This window comes from Anthonomus grandis, chromosome 2 (assembly GCF_022605725.1).
Source record: "Anthonomus grandis grandis chromosome 2, icAntGran1.3, whole genome shotgun sequence".
In the NCBI taxonomy this organism is placed as follows: Eukaryota; Metazoa; Arthropoda; class Insecta; order Coleoptera; family Curculionidae; genus Anthonomus; species Anthonomus grandis.
The window spans coordinates 16,161,058-16,184,178 of NC_065547.1; the positions used below are offsets into that span (position 1 = coordinate 16,161,058).

Here is a 23,121-nt window from a genome sequence, read left to right on the forward strand (position 1 = left end):
ATTGGACGGAAATTACAAGGCTCATTCAAATCCGCACCCTTATGAAGAGGAATAACCACTGCTTTTTTTAAACACGAAGGAAAAATGCCATTATACCAGAAATTGTTTATGGCAGAAAATAAGGCATTTAATGCTGAGTCAGGCAAACAGAGTAGTAACTTTGAAGCTATTCTATTAGCTTCAGATGATTTGTAGTTTTTTAAGCTTTTAATTGCATCCTCAACCTCGCATAGTGCTTCGAGTATATGGGAATAAGGGACAAAAATCACTACTCTATTGTACTTAACCGATTTAAACCAAACCAAAACTATTATGAAGCTTATACACTGAGCTACATATGGCATATTTTATATAATTTCGCACTCACGTACTTAGAAATATAGAAACTAATCTATTTTATTTATACAACACCAAACATTTTCAATTAAGTAGCCTTCAAAACGTTGGCCTGGGATAAAAAAATACAAAGTAGGTGTCATTTTCACAAAAATGATTTATTATCATTAGGTAACAAAAAGATAAACTTCAAAAATTTAAAAATAACAAAAAAAAATATAACGAAGAGCCAAAAAAACATAATTGTTTATATAAAGCCAAATTTTATGAGTATGAGAAAAAATTAAGTATGTATCTATTAACTATTAAAGAGATGTAAACAAATTAACAAATATATAGTTCTAAAACAGGACAAGAACATGACAAAATAAACAACTCATTATTAAATTCAACCTGACAGATCATAATGATCCGTGTCTAAATTCAGATTATTAATATTTGTAGGTAACATATCAGAATATCGTTGCAAAGAAAAAGTATCATCCTCCAGGTAATCTTTAATATCATTTATGATATGTTGACGCGATTTGAAAGTTATAGCCTTTGTCAAAGAAGATATGCATGAACCTGAAGTAAGTAATAATCAATTCATGATGTCATTGTTTGAGCTTTCTCTTGAATGATTTAGATACACATTTCTAAGCTCTTCTTGTGCCGTGCTTCAAGAGCTTTCTCAGCTAAAAGTCCGACTGGAAACTCAACAAAAACGCATTTTTTTAAATAATTTCCCCTCCATGCACTAGGAGTTTATGCACACTTGATGGCATGTAATACCAAGGGTATAGGTCGATGTAGAGTCTTCTGGTATCCTTCAAAAGCAGTTCAAATTTCGTTATTTTAATTTTTTGTACTATAGACACAATTTTTAAAATTTGTGAAAATTTAAAAATTAATGTTTTATCAATTCCAGTTATTGAAGAACTTAAATCTAGATTTTGAAGAAATCGCCTAGTTGTATTCCCATCATTCATGGATCAGTAGCCTGGTTTGGGTTTGTCTACAATTAGGCCCATTTTGAGTTTAAATTCTTTCTCGATATTTTGTTTTCGATTTTCGAAAACCACCTTATTTTCAGGAAACTTACCTTGCCAATAATTAAATGGTAATCTATAGGCGATATGTAACACTCAAAACTACGAATCCACGAATGAAGGGATGACAATCCAAAGGTAAGGTTCTCAATTTTTCTAACTTTTTCGAAAAATTTATCTGTATTCATCTCTTTTGGAGATGCACCACAGATAAAACATTTCTGAGTTGAATTGGTTTCAGATAGGGCATTAATGCAGCTACCATCTAATATGGCAAAATAAAATTGAAACTGCACTTCCACCTCCACACCATTTACTGAAATATGGCAACTTTCTAAATTGTCAATTCGGTTCTTAAGATTGGCGCTTTCGCTTTTGACTAAATCGGAATTTTCTTTGGAAAATAAAAATTTTATGAGTCTACAATAAAACGTAGACGAAGTTCGAGAGTTTTCCCAAAAAACATCCCTTTCGTCATTTACCACTTTAAGAGGTGACATAGCAACTAAAAACAAATATTCGTCAGTCATAGTATCAGAACTACTAAATTTTTGTTTGTAAATGCTATGCCCCGAACTCCCATCAAAACCACACTTACAAACAAGAGTGAGCTTTTCATTTAATTTTGTATTTAATGATTTACTTTCTAACATTTTTGAAATGCTCTTAAGGGTATATTGCAACAGAAGTTATAATTTAATTTCTGCTCCTTGTTCTGTAAAGGTAAAATTTGGCGGAATCAATTGATTTCGAAAACACAAAACTTTCTAAAAAAATGGAAAATAATCATAATATCAATTATTAATGACTGACCTCAGCACATTGTATTTTTTTTGAGAAAGGTCTAAATCTAAAAAGTACCATTGTATCTTGTAAAATAAGACTTTTGTTGCGACGATATTTATATTTTGTTTAGTGGACTCCTGTGTGGCAAAAGTTAGTTCCTCCGATGTATAATTGGAAACCAAATCGGCAATTTGCCATTTTTTCGTTTTCTGGCTTCTGTCCGTAAAATGTTTGCAGGTCTTCCACGTTTAGTTTTCGAGGAAGATTTGATATATTCATCAATTGACAACTTTTATCGCTTACAAGAGGTCCTAAAAAAACAAATATTATTGCTTAAACTATTAAAGATTAGACTAATAAAGTGTTTGTTTGGGGGCTGTTTTGACATAAATTGAAACTTTTGTAAAATTTGCACTATGCTCAAAAATATTAAAAAAACAGTAGAAAAATATATTAAAAGTTATACATACCTGGCTTTGAATTGTCCATAGGAATTAAAAAATAATATAGAATTATAAAAACGATTAAATACCACACACTTTTTACACGGTATGATCTCAAACATCAGGTACAAAATAGAAAAAAATGAGACGGTTAACTTTACGATAATTTTACTGATTACGAGAGTATAATAAATGATACAATGTCTTGTCCAAATTTTGGGTTTGAGTTTTTGAATTTTGTCCATTGCTCGAAGCACTATGCCTCGGTAAGATCAACAGGATGAAAGAAAAAAGAATGTTGGACTGACACTTGCTGAATATAATGAAAGAGATTAATATTAAGTACTACTCACATCCTTGAGCAAGAAGCGATAAATATTACAATAATAATCGTGTAAAATATTTGGCCTTACATCTGGTTCTAATTTCTTTTTATAAGAATGCCTAAAAGCATTAATAATTGACCAACGCTTTCTCTTCCTATTTGATGACACATTTAAGTGGTCACTATAATATTTAGCCTTTATTGCTTCAATTGTCTCTCTCTATAGACTACGGTACTTTTGATGATAAAACATGTTGTATTCATTAGTAGTATATTTACGCAACTTAACGGAGGTTTTTCTGTTATAAACCATATGGTTTTTTATTTTTCATTATAAGCCTTTTTGTAGAAAAACACTGATTTATCTTGTCACATAGCACATAAAAAAATAAGGTAAATGGGTCAGGAGTCATTTCAATTGCATTTCAATCAACCAAGGCGGTAGCAGAAAAAAAAGCTTTTAAATTTGCTTTGCTATAAATGCATCTTACATAATAAGACAGAAAAAATATAGTGTTGCGTGAAATCTTAGCAAGAATGGCTTCGTGGTCAGAAATACCAGAAGAGAGTACTGTACATGACACATCATTTAAATTTGTACACAAATAATCAATAGTACTTGCAGATGAGCATGTAATTCGTGTAGGAGAAAGAACATGCATTTGTAGGTCGCAAGACTTCAATGTACTTAAAAGAGTACGATATAGCAAACTTAGGCCAGTGAAGTTAATATTAAAGTCACCAGCCAATATAACTTAGAGTGTAGAGGTAGTAAAAATTGGGATAATAGAGAGTCAAGTTTGTTCATGAATATATCAATATACCCAGTAGGTGGTCTATCTAATACAAAGAACATATAAATTGAAAAGCCTACAAAAACAAAGAGATTCAAAAAGTTTCTTCAACAGATAATTATCAAACTTATCAATTTTACAGAAAAAAAAGTTTTAAGAGATTGTTTGGCTAGAATAGCAGTTTCTCCATGTATGGAGTATTTACGACAAAAAAATTGACATACGAACATAATCAGGAAACCAATATCAATCATATAAATATACAGGGTATCCCATTAGTGCGATAACGGACGATAGCTTCTTATACACTGATACAAAAAAAAAATTTTATACAAAGTTACTTTACTATCTAAGGTGCATAACATAAAAATATTTTTGGATATACAGGGTGAATCATAAATGTGATATGATACGCAACTTTTTTGATTTAAACATAACACCCTATATTTTATTGCATTTTTGGATTGCTTTAAAAATTCTGCATACCTTTTATCAAGCATCGTCTATACCAAAACTTACCCGTTTGTGAGATATTTAATATTTTATCAAAAAATCGAAGTTTACACGTCTCCACAAAAACAAAAATAATTCACTCATTTGGGATCCTACAAGCCAAATCTTTTGTAGGTTGTTAGTGCATACTTACACTTACTTTATGGTCCTATGAGAATTTGATAATATTCTACAGAGTGTTCGCAATACTCTATCCAAAACCAAAAAATGTAAACAACCATATCTTATTTTTTCAAATGGAATGACCCATATTTTTTTATCTTAAAATGTTCACAATGTGATAAGCTTTCTTTTTTGTTAAGCATGTCCTATACCTATCTGTAATAGTTATCGAGTTTTTTACACTTTTTCCTAATTTTGCCCTTAAAATCCACAATAGTCGCGTTTTAATTTAAAAGAAGTTTGTTTAGTTGGCCATGGAAATAGAAATTGCACAAAAATCAAGCAATTACTTTGACAGAAGATTTAGTGTTGTCAGTTTATCACTAAAGCGAAACATTTTTGCATTAAAAATTAATTTTTCGAAAGAGGATATGGTGAAAATGATTTACTGTTTCAACTGTTTGGATGCAATTGAGTTAACTTTACTGTTTATTGGCAAGCACAATTAGATAATTCAAAAATCCACTGTTAACAGAATCACATGTTTTTATGTAGGTACCTACAGATTATGCAAGAATTATCTGGTAAAGATTTCGCTAAACGTTTGAAAAAAACAATTTATTAAACCTTAAACTTTAAAAATAGTAAACGGAACGGATTGAAAAGCATTTTTAAATTTGGCATTTTATTAAATTACAACAAATTTAATGATACCAAAATGAACAGAAAAGAAATTTTGTTTAAAATTTACCAAATAATAAAATCTTAAAACTAATCGAAAAATCAACAAAAAAATATTCCTTAAATAAAAAAAATTAAAATTGTGAACAATTACAACAACAAATGACTAAATCAAAAAGGTATGTGCATTAAACTATAAATAATGTCCACCCTGGTGTTGATCACACAAACGAATTCGTTTAACAAAAGAACTGCTTACTTTCTGCAACATTTCTCTAGTTACTTCTTGAAAAACATTCCGAATTCTTTGCTTCATGTCGTTTTTGGTGGTAACGGGCCTTTGATAAACCCGATTTTTCACAAACCCCCACAAGAAAAAATCGAGTTTTGTGAGGTCAGGAGATCTGGCCGGCCAAGCAACTGGTCCTCTCCGGCCAATCCATTTATTTCGAAAATGGTCATTTAGATGGTCCTCATTTTAGCCACTCACAAGACGGCTAAAATGAGGAGGCGCTCCATCTAATTGTAGCCACATTCGTCTTACTGTTTGTAACGGTAAATCATCCAGCTCTTCTTCAAATTCATTTTGCAAGAAATGTAGAAAGTTCTGACCGTTCACTACCCCATCAAAGAAATATGGTCCAACAAGCTTTGTCCCAATGATACCAGCCCATACATTAAGTGACCATCTATGTTGATGATCCAGTGGTATCACATGCCTTGGATTTACATCGTCGTAATAATGGAAGTTGTGTCGGTTTACAAATTAATTTTTATGGAATGTTGCTTCATCAGTGAACAACACAAAGTCAAAAAAGTCCTGTTGCAGTTGGATTTGATGCAAAGCCCAGCGGCAAAAGTTTCGGCGATTAGCAAAATCTTGATCGCTTAATTCTTGTACAAGCTGTACGTGATATGGATGAAATTTATGTTTCCGGGTGATTCTATTAACAGTGGATTTTTTTATGTCCAACTGCCTTTCAATTTGCCTACAAGAGACATGCGGATTTTCTACTAGGACTTGCATAACAAGCATTTTATTTTGTGGATTTGCCCCTGTTTTTGTCTTTGTGACATTTCATAATTTAAATTTCCAGTTCTTTTAAATCTCTCCTTTAGTCTTTCAAATGCCAATCGATTTGGATGTCGTTCCGCATCCGGATATCTCTATGCATAAACTCTGCTTGCCAGTAAACAATTTTTCTCACTTGCACCCAAATAGTAAATCATTTTCACCATATCCTCTTTCGAAAAATTCATTTTTAATGCAAAAATGTCTCGCTTCAGTGATAAACTGATAACACTAAATCTTCTGTCAAAGTAATTGCTTGATTTTTGTGCAATTGTTATTTCCATGGCCAACTAAGCAAACTTCTTTTAAATTAAAACGCGACTATTGTGGATTTTAAGGACGAAATTAGGAAGAAGTGTAACTCCATAACTATTACAAATAGGTATAGGACATGCTTAACAAAAAATAAAGCTTATCACATTGTGAACATTTTAAGATAAAAAATATGGGTCATTCCATTTGAAAAAACTAAGATATGGTTGTTTACATTTTTTGGTTTTGGATAGAGTATTGCGAACACCCTGTAGAATATTATCATTATAATAATTCTCATAGGACCATAAAGTAAGTGTAAGTATGCACTAACAACCTACAAAAGATTTGGCTTGTAGGATCCCAAATGAGTGAATTATTTTTGATTTGTGGAGACGTGCAAACGTCGATTTTTTGATAAAATACTAAATATCTCACAAACGGGTAAGTTTTGGTATAGACGATGCTTGATAAAAGGTATGCAGAGTTTTTAAAGCAATCCAAAAATGCAATAAAATATAGGGTGTTTCATTTAAATTAAAAAAGTTGTGTATCATATCACATTTATGAATCACCCTGTATATCCAAAAATATTTTTATGTTATGCACCTTAGACAGTAAAGTAACTTTGTATAAAATTTTTTTTTTTGTATCACTGTATAAGGAGCTATCGTCCGTTATCGCACTAATGGGACACCCTGTATAATCAATAAAATATAAAGAATAAAAATCAATATCAGGAACATCACATGAATCAAGTAACAGATGAAGGCGATTTTATTCCGAAAACACTGGACTTTATATTTAGCTTCAAACTTCAAATGCATTTCAGCTTTTTTTGCAGATTTTCGAATTAAGTTTCTTAAATAAATTGAATTTTGTTAAGCCTCTCAATAGCCAAATAATCTCGCTTTAAAAAGTCGGCTCTTGATAAGAAAAATATTTTCATAGTCAAACAACTCATTTTATTTATTGGGAGCTTAAGCTACGTAATTATTGCATTCATTTAGTCAGTTAGTCTTTCTCTCTCTCTTACTTTTCTTGATTTTCCGTTTTTTTTCGTACTAATCAATCGAATAACGTCTCAAATCTTTGAATTATCTTGAGTCAACTTTTTATTTTTAGTTGAAAGTTCATCCACCATATTCAAACCAAGAGAGACTATACGACTTGGTCCCAAAGTACTGTTGGCCCAAGGACTATGGCGGAGATCTCCCAGAAGTCTCGGTTCTTCACGAGAAAACCAAAGAACAATTTGAAGCCAAACAAGAATATTGGAGAATCGAGCAAGAAATTCGACAAAAATCTAATTGATTAATTATTAAATTAAGCGTTATATAATAAAAAAAATTATTACGCAGGTGTTAATTATTTTCTAACATCAATTATGCAAACGTGCCGCATAACAAAAATTAAATTAGCTGTTTACTGTGCAGTACAATAAAATAAAATTTTTAAAACGACTCGAAAAAATATAAATTATTGTCGGCATGTGAGCGCGTGATGAACAAAAACGAAATTGCTTAAACAAGTGAAAGTTCTTCTTACAACCGAAATTATTAATATCATACAAGAATGTGTAGTAAAGGAAATGAATATGTGTATTTAATGATGTAATGGTCGGCAGAACAGTTTTTTATTTAGAAATATCTAAGTTTTTTAGATTCCACCTAAAATTTTAAAAAGTTTAATGGGTGACGAGGTACTTCTCCTTCTCTGGGTGTCATCTCGAAGGTTGGTAATAATCAGAGCGATTCGTATTTTTGATATTGGAGCTCTGAATAATTTGCTGTTGCCTTAACTAGATCACTCTCTTCAGTCATGAGTTTTATCTCCTTATGAATCTCTTTCCTTATGATAATAACCTGCAATAATTTTAGAACAAGCCTTAAACTCAAATCTCAAAACATTAACTAAAATTATGAGTCTTAATTTACAAAAAGAAGACTGCGACCTGAGTAACTTCATTGGAACTATGTTCATGATGAAATAAAGGACATGCGCACCGAAGCAGATGGACTACTAATAACTCAGAAACATGCCAGAAACATTCACTTGTGACAATAGGAACATGCCAGCAATATCCCTATTTCCTTACAGATGTACCAGAATGTTTCTGGAATCCACCATGTCACCCTTTTCAACGTCTGTATGACATCTTATGTGCGATGTTTCTGTGACATTTTAGTACATCGTACGGTCCTTTAAGTACCTGATATATTCAAAAATATACCACAAATGTTTCATTTATAACATATATAGCAATATTTTTGATTTAGATATTATTAACAATATTTAGTTAATAGCATTAAATGTATATTATATATATAGTTATATAATATAACATAACAAAAGTTATACCTATCTAAGATAAATATATACAGGGTGTTCATTTGAAAACTTCCCACCACGGATTTATCGAAAACCACTATTTAAAAAAAAAAACGCCGAAATACGTCAAAAGGTTTGTCAAGGGGGACAACTTTTCTAACCTAAAATTACTTCACCCCCTTTTACCCATTGCCTCCCAGGGTCATCCCCTTAAAAATTTTAAATGGCAAGGGGTATCGAGTAATAGCTTGTTTAAAAAGTCTTTTATTTTGACGTTTGATTTTTTAAATCGGTCGATTCGTTTTCGAGAAAATTAGAAAAATCTTTGTTTATCTTAATTTGTTCAGATAGAAAACAAAAACATGAAAATGTCAGTTTTTATTTCAATAAGTGTTCAAAATGTTGCCCGTTTTTGGCCAAACAATGATATAGGCGATGTTCAAATTGCTGACGGACATTTTCAAAAACATGTTGTGGGATATCATGGCAGCTGTCGATGATGCGTTGACAAAGTTCATCCAAACTTTCAGGTTGGGAGAGAACACAATAGATTTCAAATGATCCCATAGAAAAAAGTCTAACGGCGTTATATCAGGAGATCTAGCGGGCCATTCTATAGGCCTCATTCGCCCTATCCATTTATCTGGAAACTCGTCGTCTAGCCATTGCTGAACGGGAATAACATAGTGAGGAGGAGCGCCGTCTTGCTGGAAATATATTTCAGCCTCATCAAGTATAGGGTTTCCATCATCATCGATTTTGTTTTCAATGGATTCAGTAATAAGCGGATTGATGGTATTTTTCAACATATCCAAATAAATGTCTCTATTTAAATTTCCATTAATAAATAATGGCCCATTCACTTTATTTCCTAAAATGCCTGCCCATACATTAATTTTTTGAGGGTACTGGGTATGCCCTTCTACAAGGGGAAACTTCTACTGGGAAGTTTTTAAATGAACATATATATATATACCTCAAAAATCTTTGATGTTAAACATTTTGATTTTTTATTTATTTTTTTACAGCTAAAACTTTCATATGTGTGCAAACATGAATTCATAAAATGTTTTTAGAACATCGGATGAGAATCATACCCGCAATATTTTACAAAAATCATCGCTAGAATCTACGATAAATGTCCAAAACATTGGGTCATAAATGGTATGTTTCTGGCATGTCTTGTGTTATCTAGGACATTTCAAGAAATAATCGAATCTGTGACATATTTTGCTAAATCGATTTATACTGTGCTGTTTATCGACTAGCAAGAAAAATGAAGAGAACTATGTTGGATATTCTGAAGAGCTTTATAGGCGATCGATCTACGTTCCTTTCTTGGACAAGTACCCTGAAGAGCTTAAATCGAGATTCCTCAAAGGAACGAGATCTGCTTTCAGAATACAAAATGTTATCCCAGCAAAATGTGCAGAGATTGATAAGGTTAAGCTGGACAAAACCATCCCTGTTTTCAAAGTAGCATGGTTAAATGAATTTGCTGAAGCTACTGAAGAAATAAAATTCAATTTCAAAAAGTTGGGAAATGTTTTGGAAATAAACTGAGTAGTTTTTGAATTTATGCAACTTTTATTTGAACGTTTTTAATTATAGAAAAATATGTGTATTATTCCAGATTTTGCATGAAACTTCCTCTGAGAGAGCGACCAAAAACATTTCTCGAAACTCTTGACCTTTGTGATGTACCGTTTTACAAACACATCTACCGACTCCTTCAAATTAGTGCCATACTGCACACCTGTCACTTTTTCTTCAGTAATTTTAAGTGAACGATAATTTTCAACTTTACAGATACGGACGACGTATTTGCGTAACAAGACTGGAGAAAAAGGAACTCAGTGCGTTAGCGCTACTCAATACACATTCATTCATTGTCAGATTCCACTGACTAATGAACATATACTGGATATTCTTGCGAAAAAGAAAAGTTGTGAAATGCTCAACTGCTTTTATTAATTATACATTTTCAGTTATCATTGCTTGACGACAGGTTTATCCAGATACTCAATTAATTATATTGTGGCTATTCAGTTGGCATTCTACCTAGGTCTATATCTTGATTAAGAACTACACTTAAGCTTCTGTCACAAAACCCATGAATCATTTATCACAAGATTTTTATTGAAGATTATGCATTGCAATAAAAAGGACATCGAATTTAATTTTCCTTTGCAGCATCTATGATTACTATGATAGAACTTGAACTGTTTTAGTTTTTTACCTCATGTTATTCTAGGCATAATGCAATGAACTAGGATGATTCACTCTCGATAAATTACACTAAAATTACACTTCAGCACACAGAAAAAACTGAGTAAAGAAAATCGCTATTCTTTTCGGTGAACCAAAGAAGAACAGGATGTAACGAATATTTTGACAGTTTCAGGAGCAAAATGGCCACTATTACATTTATTCTTAATTATTATTAAGGCAATTGAACTTAAACAGTATCTAGGCCTCTACATAAGGTTTTAAAATACACAACACATATTATACACTTTTCTCTGATGAGCAGTCCAAATACCTTTCTATTTACTGTGCAGTAAAACTTGTGCTCCGCAATACAAAATAGACTTTCGTGAGGGGATTATCTTGAATTTTTCGATGGATTAGTTTTTTACATATATCCTACGAATACTTCGAGTTGTTTTCGTTACAAGCAAATATTTTGTTTTCTTTGGGTTAAGTGTTCATTGGGTCCATTTTCTTTACTATGTGTGACCTTTCTGTTGATTAGTATCGTCAGCATATCTTAGATTATTTGCCATATATTTTTCCTAATGTCTTTTATTCGTTTTGTTATTTTTTGACCATAGTATAGGTTTCAGATTATTTTCATGTCTCAGAGATTTATTCCTCTCTTTACTAATGCTTCAATGAGTTGACCATGTCTTACTTCATCAAAGGTTTTATTAAAGAATCTATCTACTGAGCAGCATATTTGCAGGCATGTTGTTAAAAGAATTCAATGTGCAACTGCATATCGTACACCAGACGGTGAGTTATACAGATGTTTTAATGTAATCACAAAAGTTCTTAAAATGAATGTACTTAAAGACAAGCGCGTAGCGAGGGTAAGGTGTGGGGGATGTGACACCCTCCAAACGATCAGCAGTCGGCAACTCTCGGATTTTTTATGCAAAACTCGGGCGATTCAAACACTTTCAAATTAAATTGAAAAAAAGTTGAAAATTTTAATGTAACGTTATCAATTTATTTTAAGTTTTTGCAATAAATTATTCACGTTTGAATCGGCATTCAGTGAAATCATCTAAAATCATGAAAGTGAAAATGCTGACCTAATAATCAGAAATGAATTGAAAGATAATAGCTTATTAATTATAGAAGACTTAACTCGTTAATTTTAGCTTTCACTTGTTATCTGTTCTATTTTGTACTCATCTCTTAGAGTCATAAATAAAGTATAGATCTTCGTAAACATTACAGATCTTCATCATTGTTCAAACAAAACGAAGACGTCTATGCATTAGTAAACAGTGGCGTTTGCTAAAAAATTGTAGATCAATGCTGAAGATGATTTTTCACCAAAGCATTACAGATTGCGACGTATACCCAAAAGGTATGATGGTAATCCAGAAATAGCTCTTAGTTTTGATTTAATGACTTATTATCGCAAATAGTTCAGGTCATTGTTCCAAGTTTATTCAAGTTGCATTGACGACAATATAAAAGAAACTTTTACACCTATCCAAAAAGTACTCGAGTTTCCTTGAGACAAGCAATGCCATAATCAAAATCGTTAAATTTATTGTGCAAGACTTCATTATGAGCTAGGACTTTTTAAAGAAGAATCAGAGTGTTTTCTTGATGAGATCGAAATTCTTTTCGAATCATTTACACAATGTACGAATTTCGGAGATATTTCTAAAGTAGTATTCAGATTGCAAAACGTGATTTTCTTGGCGCAAAACTTGTTTGTTACTTGTATCATTGTATAATTGATAGTTACTTCAAAGCATGAAAAACACCAAAAACCAAGCGAATGAATACATCGTATTATGGTACTTTTTACGCTGAATTATTTCTGCAATATCTCGCTGCGATAATATCATGCATTACTAATAACTCAGACCTTATGCTGGTCTTGCCCAATAAGCTTCTACTACAATATAGATTAAGATTCTTCATTATTTATTATACACACTACCATTACTATACTTCTACTCAGTTACAATTTATGCGGTCAGCACTTTGTTGAAGTAAGTCGGCAAATTTGACACTCTCGCTACGCTCCTGGTTAAAGCATTTATCATCACAGGAGATCTTAATGTTCATTTTATTGAAAAAGATATTACCGCTCTAAAACTTTAAAATTTATTTAGATCTTTTCATCTTCAAAACCTATAACTAACTATTTAGAACGTTTTAGTTTCCTGACATTTTTTAAAATATCATATTTAAGCTTATAACTGATAAATTCCACGAGTAAGGGCCTATGCTAGTCTTCCTTTGGTTTTTCCAATCGATAGATGTCACGAAGATCAGCAAAACGACAGTCCAATTTAATAGTACTATTGGCTATTTCCAAGAAGGCTCGAATATCCTCTACTTCCGTTGATTTTTCTGGTAAACTGTAGGCAATAAAGTTAATCTTTCTCGATTTTCTATCCGCCTGTTCCAACTGTTCTTGTAGCTGACTATTGATCTCCTTCAATTTAGCGTTTTCTTCTTTTTGTGCATTGATCTGATCCAACTCAATCCAAAGATCTGAACGTATTGATCTAATATCGTTAGGAGTTTCAATTTGCTCTTCCTTAAGTTAGTGGTTCTGTTCAGAAATTCTTTGAACCAGAACAAAGAGATCTTGATTGGTTACATCGTTGTCTGTCCATATCACGCTTCCCCGGTAACAAACACAGTATGTAAGCTATGTAATGCTAAGTACAGACCTATCCACTAGGATGTCTAAGTGTGATTGCTATGAGTATTGTGTCCATCTTGGAAATAATTGGCATGTAAAATACTGGGTTACTTTTAAATTTGCAGTCTCTTTAATTTAGTTCAAGTGATACACTTTCTGAAGAACAAACATATTTTTCGGACTTTTTCCACTTTAAAACTTAGAAAATATAGGGAAACGAATTCAACTAGACTTGTAACTGAAATGCCAGGACCGGACTGCTACGTTCATTTCTTCCTTTATATTTGTTCTCATATTCATGAGATTAAAGATTTCATTATTTATCCATTATTTCTTTCTTGTTTTTACAATGCCTATGAAGGGTTCCAATAAGGCTGATATAGTCCTGTATCATTTTGCATTAATATTTGACTAGTTTCGGTTTTCCTTCTTTTTGTCTAGACTTTTTAAATGTTATTTTGTCATATCATACGCTTCAGTCAAGCGTTTGGAAAGAACAAATAATCTTATGATTTACAATGTTCCAGAATCTACATCGACTAATTTGAACGATCGTATATTACACGACAAAAATCTGGTTCAAGAGGTATTCCAGAAGCTAGGTCTGCAGCAAGAAGTTGCAACCATAAGTCGTGTACTTAGGGTAGGTAAAGTTTCTAATCGCACTAGACCGGTTAAACTGATATGAACATTTGTCTCTTCTGCAGGCTGAAACCCTTGGAGGAAAAGAAGAGATGATCGTGTTACCATGTAAACCATAATTATTTGCAAATGTTCCTTGTCTTATCCCTCCTATTTTCACAGCAGATTACTTTTTGGAAGAATTCTAAAATATATGACTATGGGCATGTAAGGTCTGCCCCAACAGATGATGATGAAATGTTTGTGATGTAATTTCTTCATTTCTCTTCTCAAAAGCGTCGCTTCCTAAGATCAATAGCTAATTACTGACCTACTTTTGCTTGTAAAAGGTGATTCGGTCAACACGGCGCAGTATGGCGATTATTGTGTGGCCGGTACCGTTTTCGACTGCAGCGATAAATTATGTAAAATTGATGTTTCTGCTTTGCAGGGAGCAAGTGTCATTTTCGGCACGCTATACAAATCATAAAAATATAATAATTTATTTATCGTTGACAAAAAAATTTGGTTAATCCAGAAAACAAAAGAAAAGAAATTTTAGAAATTTCAAATACTTCTGAAATTTTAGGGACCGCACCCATTTTTATTGCAAAATAATTTTTTAATGAGTATAGTGTCCATAGCCAGTTTTAGTTCTTCTGGTTGTTCTCCTAAGGTTGCTGCAGAAAAACTAAGCTTGCCTTAGAACACCAGTCAACACTAGTATGTACATTTACCTGTTTTAAGAACGTTCGTGATCTCAAAACTTCCTTCTTGTCATCAAAGATAATGCCGTCTTTCCCTGTTGGTCCTACTTGTGGTGGTGGTGTACTTTTCGAAGTTTCTAGCAGTACCTTTCTTTCGTTATAAATGCCAAATAATGAATAACTTCATCTATATTGTGATAACGTTTAAGCTTTTACATAATATTTAGGCCTATGGCAGGTCTATGAAGGTATAATTTAAAGACTTGCAAAAGGTTTTAGGGTAGTATTGCACGCCGTGGCTTCATAGAATATAAGAGTTAAGTGTTCGCAATAAAACATATTTTTTGAAACGTCAACGCTTACAAATAAGAAGACAATACTAAATGAAGTTACTATAAAATTGGTTCTATATTTTTAAGAAAATTTTAAGATGCCGATATATCCACCTTTGCTTTTACCTTATCTCTTCACCTCCGCACCATCCTTATTTGGTAAACTTATCACTATACCTAAACCTGGTAAAAGCTGATGACCCCAAATCTTTGAGACCTATTACTTTGCTACCCATTTTGGGTAAAACTTTGGAACATTTCATCAAAATTAAAATCCTTAGTGGATTTGAGGATGGGGCTAATTTTCATCATACTAATCAATATGGCTTTGTTAAAGCTCGCAGTACTGAAATGCCTGTTCGGGGATTAATCGAATACATCAAGGGAGATGTTAATGAGCTTAGAACATTGAAAGGCTCGAATTATCATTGCCGTGGAACTATAGGCAGTTTGTTTGCTTTTAATATCTCTGATGCAATGATGTCAAATGCTTATGCAGAAATGGCAAAAAAACACATCTTATATCATAAAAAATTCTCACTTATTTTGACAGGTGTTATGACAATATCGGTATTTACTTGTGAAAAGATCGGATTAAATCGCCTTTTTTTCATGGTGCGGCACAAGCGACATAAGTTTTTACTATCGTAACGGTTCACAAAAATACTCGAATGCGTATTTTTTCAACCAAAACTAAAGAAAAAACAGAACTTCACAAATTTCGAATGTAAACACAAAGCCGTTTGTCAAGATGACATCAGATTTTTCCTGCGGTGTTGCCTTTTCAAATTTTTTAAAAACGGTTTTAGGAATAAGAATTTAAGAATAATATTTTTTTTTGTTTTAAAGATGTTATTTTTGCAATAGGATATACAATTGGAATAACATATATCTATTTCTAATTTTTATTTTTAAGCCAAAATCTAGCATTAATAAGTTAAAATTAACATTAAACACATTTTAAAAGTGTTCCTATGTTTGTCCGTAAATTTGCTCAGATGGAAGCAGAAATAAACTATCTTAAAAATAAGATTGTTACTTTGGAGAATAGTAAATCCCAGGACATTCCCAATTCAGTTTGTTATGATGTCCAACAGCGTTTGGAAAGAGCAAATAATCTTATGATTTACAATGTTCCAGAATCTACATCGACTAATTTGAACGATCGTATATTACATGACAAAAATCTGGTTCAAGAGGTATTCCAGAAGCTAGGTCTGCAGCAAGAAGTTGCAACCATAAGTCGTGTACTTAGAGAAGTTAAAGTTTCTAATCGCACTAGACCGGTTAAACTGATATGCACTGCTACTACTGTTAAGACGGCCCTTAAATGTAAGGGTAAGCTTCGTGGGATGCCATACAAACTATCTAATGACCAGACTAAGATGGAACAGGATGCATATAAGGAATCTAAGAAGTCTTTATTAGATAGAAAATCTGCTGGTGAGGAAAACCTGATTATTCAGTATCGTAGAGGTATTCCCGTGGTTGTAGAGTCCAAACAAAAAAAACTTGCTTCAACCTCATTAACTGTGTTTTACCAAAATGTCGGAGGTCTTCGTACGAAGATTTAACCATTACTCAGTAGTACTATGTCCTGTTCTTATGATATAATTATATTGGTGGAGAGCAATTTGAATGACAGTATTGTAGATGCTGAACTGACGTTTTCTAATGTTAAGGATTTAAATGTTCTTAAAGCTTCTGACCCTCTTTTTGAAGCTAATTTTCATCATATTGGATATGAGTGTCATTTGAATATTTCAACAGCAAATAACTCAATTTTTTCAAATCTAGCTTATGAAGAATTTTTTTATGATTTCCGAAACGGTAACTACAATGAGCTTAATATCTTTCTATCCTCAATTAATTGGAACGAGTGTTTATCTCATAGTGATCTTAACTTATCAATCAGCGTTTTTTATGAATATCTCTCTATGGGGATTGTATATTTTATTCCTTTAAAGAAATATAGAACTTCCTCATTTCCTAAGTGGTTCTCCCCTGAACTTAGAAAGTTAACTAGGAACAAAAGGAGTGCTCATTCATTATATATGAGAGATAATACAGATGAAAACTATATAAAATTTTCTCGCCTTAGGTCTGAATGCAAACGTATGTCTGATTTGTGCTTCCGACAATATATTGAAGGCATAGATTCCGGCTTACAGAATGACCCTAAATCATTTTGGAAGTATATCAATGATAAGAGGTCCAATTATACCCTTCCCAATACCCTCTTTTATGGTGACAAGCAAGCGTCCAGTGGTTTGGATATTGCAAACATGTTTAAAGAATTTTTCCAAACTGTTTATTCTCCTGGTATTGATAATAATCAGCTGCAAAATGGTTCCGCTAATGGTTTAAATTTAAACATTACTAAGATCTTAACATATGTATATTTGAAGGTATTAGCTTACTCCCTAACAAGATTACTGCAGGCCCAGATGAGATTCCGAATTTTCTCTTGAGGAAATGTGTATGTACTCTTGCCATTCCTTTATCTTTCTTATTTAATGCTTCCTTACAAACATCCACATTTCCAATTGCCTGGAGGGAAAGTGTTATTGTGCCATTGTTTAAAGCTGGCCGTCGGGATGTCATAGATTTATAGAAGTATTTGCATTCAATCTTCAATACCTAAACTTTTTGATAGCCTTATAGCTAATCAACTTTCTTGGTTATGCAAAGGCTTAATATCAGATTCACAGCACGGGTTTTGCAAGAATAAGTCTACTGCCACTAACTTGATCTGTTACCAATCTGATCTTATGAGTAAATTAGAGGATCATAAACAAATTGATTCTATATACACCGATTTTAGTAAGGCGTTTGATCGTATTGATCATCAAATTCTTCTGTCAAAACTGATCTCCGTAGGGTTTCATGTTGATTTTGTGAGTTGGATTAAAAATTCTTTAACTGGCCGTATTCAAAGGGTCATACATCACCCTTATTATTTAATTTATTTATTAATGATATAGTTAACTATTTCCTGTATAGTCAGTGTTTGATGTTTGCAGACGACTTAGAATTTTGGAGGGTGGTTGGTAGTATTGTGGATCAAGAATTACTACAAGCAGATATGGATCGCTTAAATAATTGGTGTGAACGAAACAATCTTCATTTAAATGTTAAGAAATGTTGTGTTATTAGTTTCACTCGCAGGATCAACCGGTTTCAATCCAATTGCTTCATTAATAATGAGCCACTGAATTATGTTGCATCTATTAGGGATTTGGGAGTTATTTTTGATGAGAAACTCACATTTATTGATCATATTAATTCAATTTCTGTAAAAGCATCAAAATTGCCAGGGTTTGTTATGAGAAACTGTTCATATTTCTCAGTCTCTTCAACAAGAAGGGTTTATTGCTCCCTAGTAAGAACTATATTGGAGTACTGCTCTGTAGTTTGGTCTCCATACCACCAGATTCATATCGATGCTTTAGAAAGAGTTCAACATAAATTCCTGAGATATTGTGCTCATAGAACTTTAACTGTTATTGAGAACCATGACTATTCTTATATTGAAAGTCAACTATCTATTCCGACACTGTCGCAACGCCGTAATATTTCTGGTGCTAGTTTTATATATAAGATCGTTAATAGGCTTATTGATTGCCCTGATGTGTTGGGTCGCATATACGATTTAATGTTCCTCATCACGGGTTGCGCCATAATGTAACCCTTAACATTCCATTCCACAGAACATCCTATGGAATTAATAATCCTATGGATAGGTATATGAATTTGTTAAACAATTCAAATATTGATGTGTTTAACATAAGTTCCTTAATGCATCTAAAGAGGTCACTTACTTCATAATTGTGCATAAAATTTTGTATTCATGCATATAAAATATTAAGGTTGTTTCTAGTATATGTAGTATAGGTGTTTTTTACTTTAGTATTATTTTTTTAAGTAGGTTTAGATTATGACAGTTGTTTATGTAAATAGTATTGCTTTGTAAAATTTACAGTTAATGGGGTTTTCCCGTATTATAAATAAATAAAAAAAAAAACATTATTATATGTGTTGATATGTGGCTGAAAATTTCCTCTTTTGAAAATGCTTGTAAACTTGACAACAGCGAATCAATAAATATGTTTGTAAACAAAACACCCCCCTTGCCCCTGTGCACATGTTGAACTCAAACAAACTTGTTGTTTACTAATTCTAGCCTTTCAATGTTCTAAGTTAATAAGTATAAAGCTGCTATTTTTTTTGACATCAAAGGGGCTTTTAACTGTGTTTGGTGGCCTGCCATTTTAGAATCTTTAAAGACAAAGAATTTGCCTGTTAAAGTCCAGTTCAGAGATATTAAAATCTTTGATGTGTAGCAGATGCGGCACTAAATAGTCCGTGCGCCTATTTCGTATTTATTGTCGCATGATATACATGTTTAAATGGCAAAGTTTTATATAATTTATCTATCAAATCACTTTAAATATACGTAAAAACCCCATGTTTTACACTATTTTTTATTTTTCTTTTAAAAATGTCAATTTTTAGAAAGAAAGTAATATCAACAAATTGACCGCGGACTAAAGTCCAAGCATCTTTCAAAACATTTTAAACACTTCCAGTACTCACAGACTTCTCACCTCTTTTTAGCCAGTCTATTAAACAAAGATAAAACATCTGCGTTCTGGCGATTCCTACTTTAGGCTGTGGAAGTGATTGTGTATCTCTCTCTATCCCACTGATTTTGAGGATTACGGGGCCGTACCCAGATAAATTTTTGGGCTGTTTTTGTATTATTTTCGTCGTTTTTAAAGAGATCTTTAAGGATGGGTCTATCGCCTTTAAAACAGTTCTTTAAGGATGGGTCTATCACCTTTAATAGTTGGGAGGCATTTAATAGTTGTTGGCGTGCGCGCGCCTTTTTTACCACTACAATACTTACTTTGTTTGTCGCCTGGCTGCGTGCTCCATCTCGTTCAGGTTTTTGTTATTTATTGTTGTTTATAACCTAAACTAACCTTAAAAATTTTAATTAAAAGTATTTGTGGTAGTGTTTTGTCGCTTTCTTATGAAAAACTATTATAAAAATGACCTTTTCAATAGAAGACTTAAATGATCTTCTTCGAGAAGTTTGTGATGACCACATAATTTCAAAGTTTGATTACCAAGACGAGGACACTTTTTATTTGGATATTGTTTGCAAAATAAAAGACAGTTATCAAGACGATTATAACAAGTTTAGTGTTGAATGGTTGATGAAATTTTCGCTGTTGACTCAAACAAATTGGATTGTAAGATATACTTAACCTAATATTAAAAGATTAGCTTTTAGAAAAACATTTGTCTGTCAGCATTCTTCGCACAACAAAACTGCCCAAAAAGCTAAATGCAAGAGTCGTAACAAATTATGTACTGCTAAGATTGACTTTCGCGCAAAGAAAATAAATAGGTTTACGCAAAGAAATGACGAAAATTTGAAAAGAGGACTCAATGTTGTAATAAATGTGTGTTTTAAACACTCACATCTTATTGAGGTAGCTGAAACATTAAGTTATCTACGTTGTGAGCCTAACACTGAACGGGACTTCGAGACTTATTTTGAATCTGGTATGACACCAAGCGCAGCCAAAACATATCATGAAATGAAACTGATGGAAAAATATGGGACTGAAAGCTTTACATATTTAGCAAATCCTATTGATAATCATGTATACTATTTATTCCAAAAATGGAGGACTTCAAAATATGGTGACAGAGCAGAACAAAATATAAATGAAGTGATTATGCAAAGAAAAATTAAATTAGAAGAAGAAGGTTATGTTGTTACATTTAAGGAAAATCCTAGGATAGTAGTAATTATAATGCCAATTATGAAACGTGTTTTTATGGAGGCACTTTCTGATGAAATTGTGTTTGTTGATACAACCGGCTCATGTGACTAGACGAATACGAATGTAACATTTTGTTTTACAGCTCATAAAGTGGGTGCTATGCCTGTGGCTTGTGTTTTACACACTGAACAGTCGGAAGCTAATTATACTTTAGCATTTGTGACTATCAAAGAAGCACTCGAACAAGATGGCTCTGGAAAGAAACTAAGTCCAAGAGTAATCATGACCGATGACAGTCAAGCTGAAAGGAATTCTCTACAAGCTGTTTTTCCACAATCTCGATTACTACTTTGTGCTTTTCATATTTCGCAAGCTTTTTGGCGTTGGCTTTGCGATGGACGTCATGGTGTTGATAAATCAAAAAGATTTTATGATTTTTTGGAAACCAATATTGTAAAAGAAAATGAAAAACTATGTTTATATTTAACTGAAATTTGGAAAAGAAGAGAAGAATGGTGTATAGGATATAGAATTAATATTATTACGCGTGGCCACACAACCAATAATTATACCGAAGCTTCAATTAGGATACTAAAAGACGTTACTTTGCAAAGATGCAGGGTGTTCAATGTGTGTGCACTTATAGACTTTATATCAACAATTTTTGAAAAGTACCATTATCGCCGGTTATTGGATTTTGCTAACATGAGACGAAATAAACTCAATTTATATTCCGATTTTGCAAAAAAAGGAGAAACATTAAAAGTGATTTGAGTAAATTTGCATGAATTCAACGTTTCCTCAAGTGAAGACGATACAGTGTTTTATACAATTAACATCGATTCTGCATTTTGTGGTTGTGTAGCCGGAAAAGGTGGATCATTCTGCAAACATCTTTATGCTGTCGAAAATCAGCATAATTTTGTCTTCCAGAACTTTTCAAACTTAGATACAAAGGATCGAATTATGTTTGCTAAGCTAGCTTTAGGAGTAGTAAATGAATCATTTTATGAATGTATGGTGAATGAATGAATTGACGAAACAGTGGGCTGCCAAGGCAGTTGTGCATATAGGTCTCCTGATGGACCCGTCATGCCCCACCGGGGGTTAACAGAGCCCAACGGCCTTAGAGAAACCGATAAGGCTCTCTGGTCTGAAGGACTTAAAGTCGCTCGGTACACTGAAAGTGTTACCCAAGTATTTGAACCTGGCGCGCGTGAGTGCTGGGCACTCCCCGACTACATGGTCAACGGTTTCATCCTCCTCACAGCACCAACGGCATTCCGGGTTGTCCGCAATACCGATAGTATGGAGATGGCTTCTTAAGTGCCAGTGGCCGGTTAAAAGACCTGTCACTAGCCGAATTTCGCGTCTTTTTAGGCGTAGTAGATTTTTGGTGAGACAGGCAGAGAGCCCACCTATGTGCGCTTTGGCCAGTCTCATACCAGGGGACTCAGTCCATCTTCGGTGGGTCCACTTGTCCAGCAGACCCTTCATTGACGCGACCGCAACGCATTTGGCGATACCAACTATGGGTTCCGGCCCCATCGGCACATTCGCGGATCCCAGTCTGGCGAGAGAGTCCGCTTCCTCATTACCTGCCAGACGAGCTGGACCCTGCATCCAACCTGTACCAGTTTTTTCAGGAGTTTTATGCACTCCAGTACAAGCTTGGAACTTACCTTTGCGGCCGTGATAGCCTTAATGGCAGCTCTGCTGTCCGAGCATATTGATACAACTGTATTGCGGTGTCCGCTGCTAAGGATTTTCTGTCCGCATTTTAATACAGCGAATACTTCGGCCTGGAAGACAGTGGCGTGTTCCCCCAGCGAGTATGCCCTACTGGTATGTGGAATCCCACTCAGTTAAAACGAATTAGTACCGAAATCAAGCGATCGATTTAATACTCAATAAAGCGGTTTTTAGAAGAAGCAGGAAAATAAAAGTACAGCCGACAGCAATAAGTCGCAGAAAATCAACATCTGCAGGAGCCAAAACAAGAAACCGAGTTCAGTCAGGAAGAATTGTAAAAAAAAGGAACCACTCTTTAATAGACAATATTAAAAAAAATGTGCCAAACGCTAAAAAGTAAATTTA

The 23,121-nt window shown here is 33.2% G+C and overlaps 1 protein-coding gene across 3 annotated transcripts in view; it reads left to right on the forward strand.

Moving 5' to 3' along the window:
• The window catches only part of LOC126733603 (alpha-tocopherol transfer protein-like), a 71,549-nt gene extending 63,854 nt beyond the window's left edge, over positions 1-7,695 (forward strand). For 2 of the 3 annotated variants that reach the window (XM_050436972.1, XM_050436971.1), the window contains one exon: positions 7,461-7,695. In XM_050436972.1, the coding sequence (XP_050292929.1) occupies positions 7,461-7,649 (189 nt within the window). In that variant the 3' untranslated portion in view covers positions 7,650-7,695. Of the gene's footprint in view, positions 1-780; positions 909-7,460 lie in introns of all 3 variants that reach the window. The other variant, XR_007659785.1, reaches the window with a different exon arrangement.
• Positions 7,696-23,121: the final 15,426 nt, after the last annotated feature.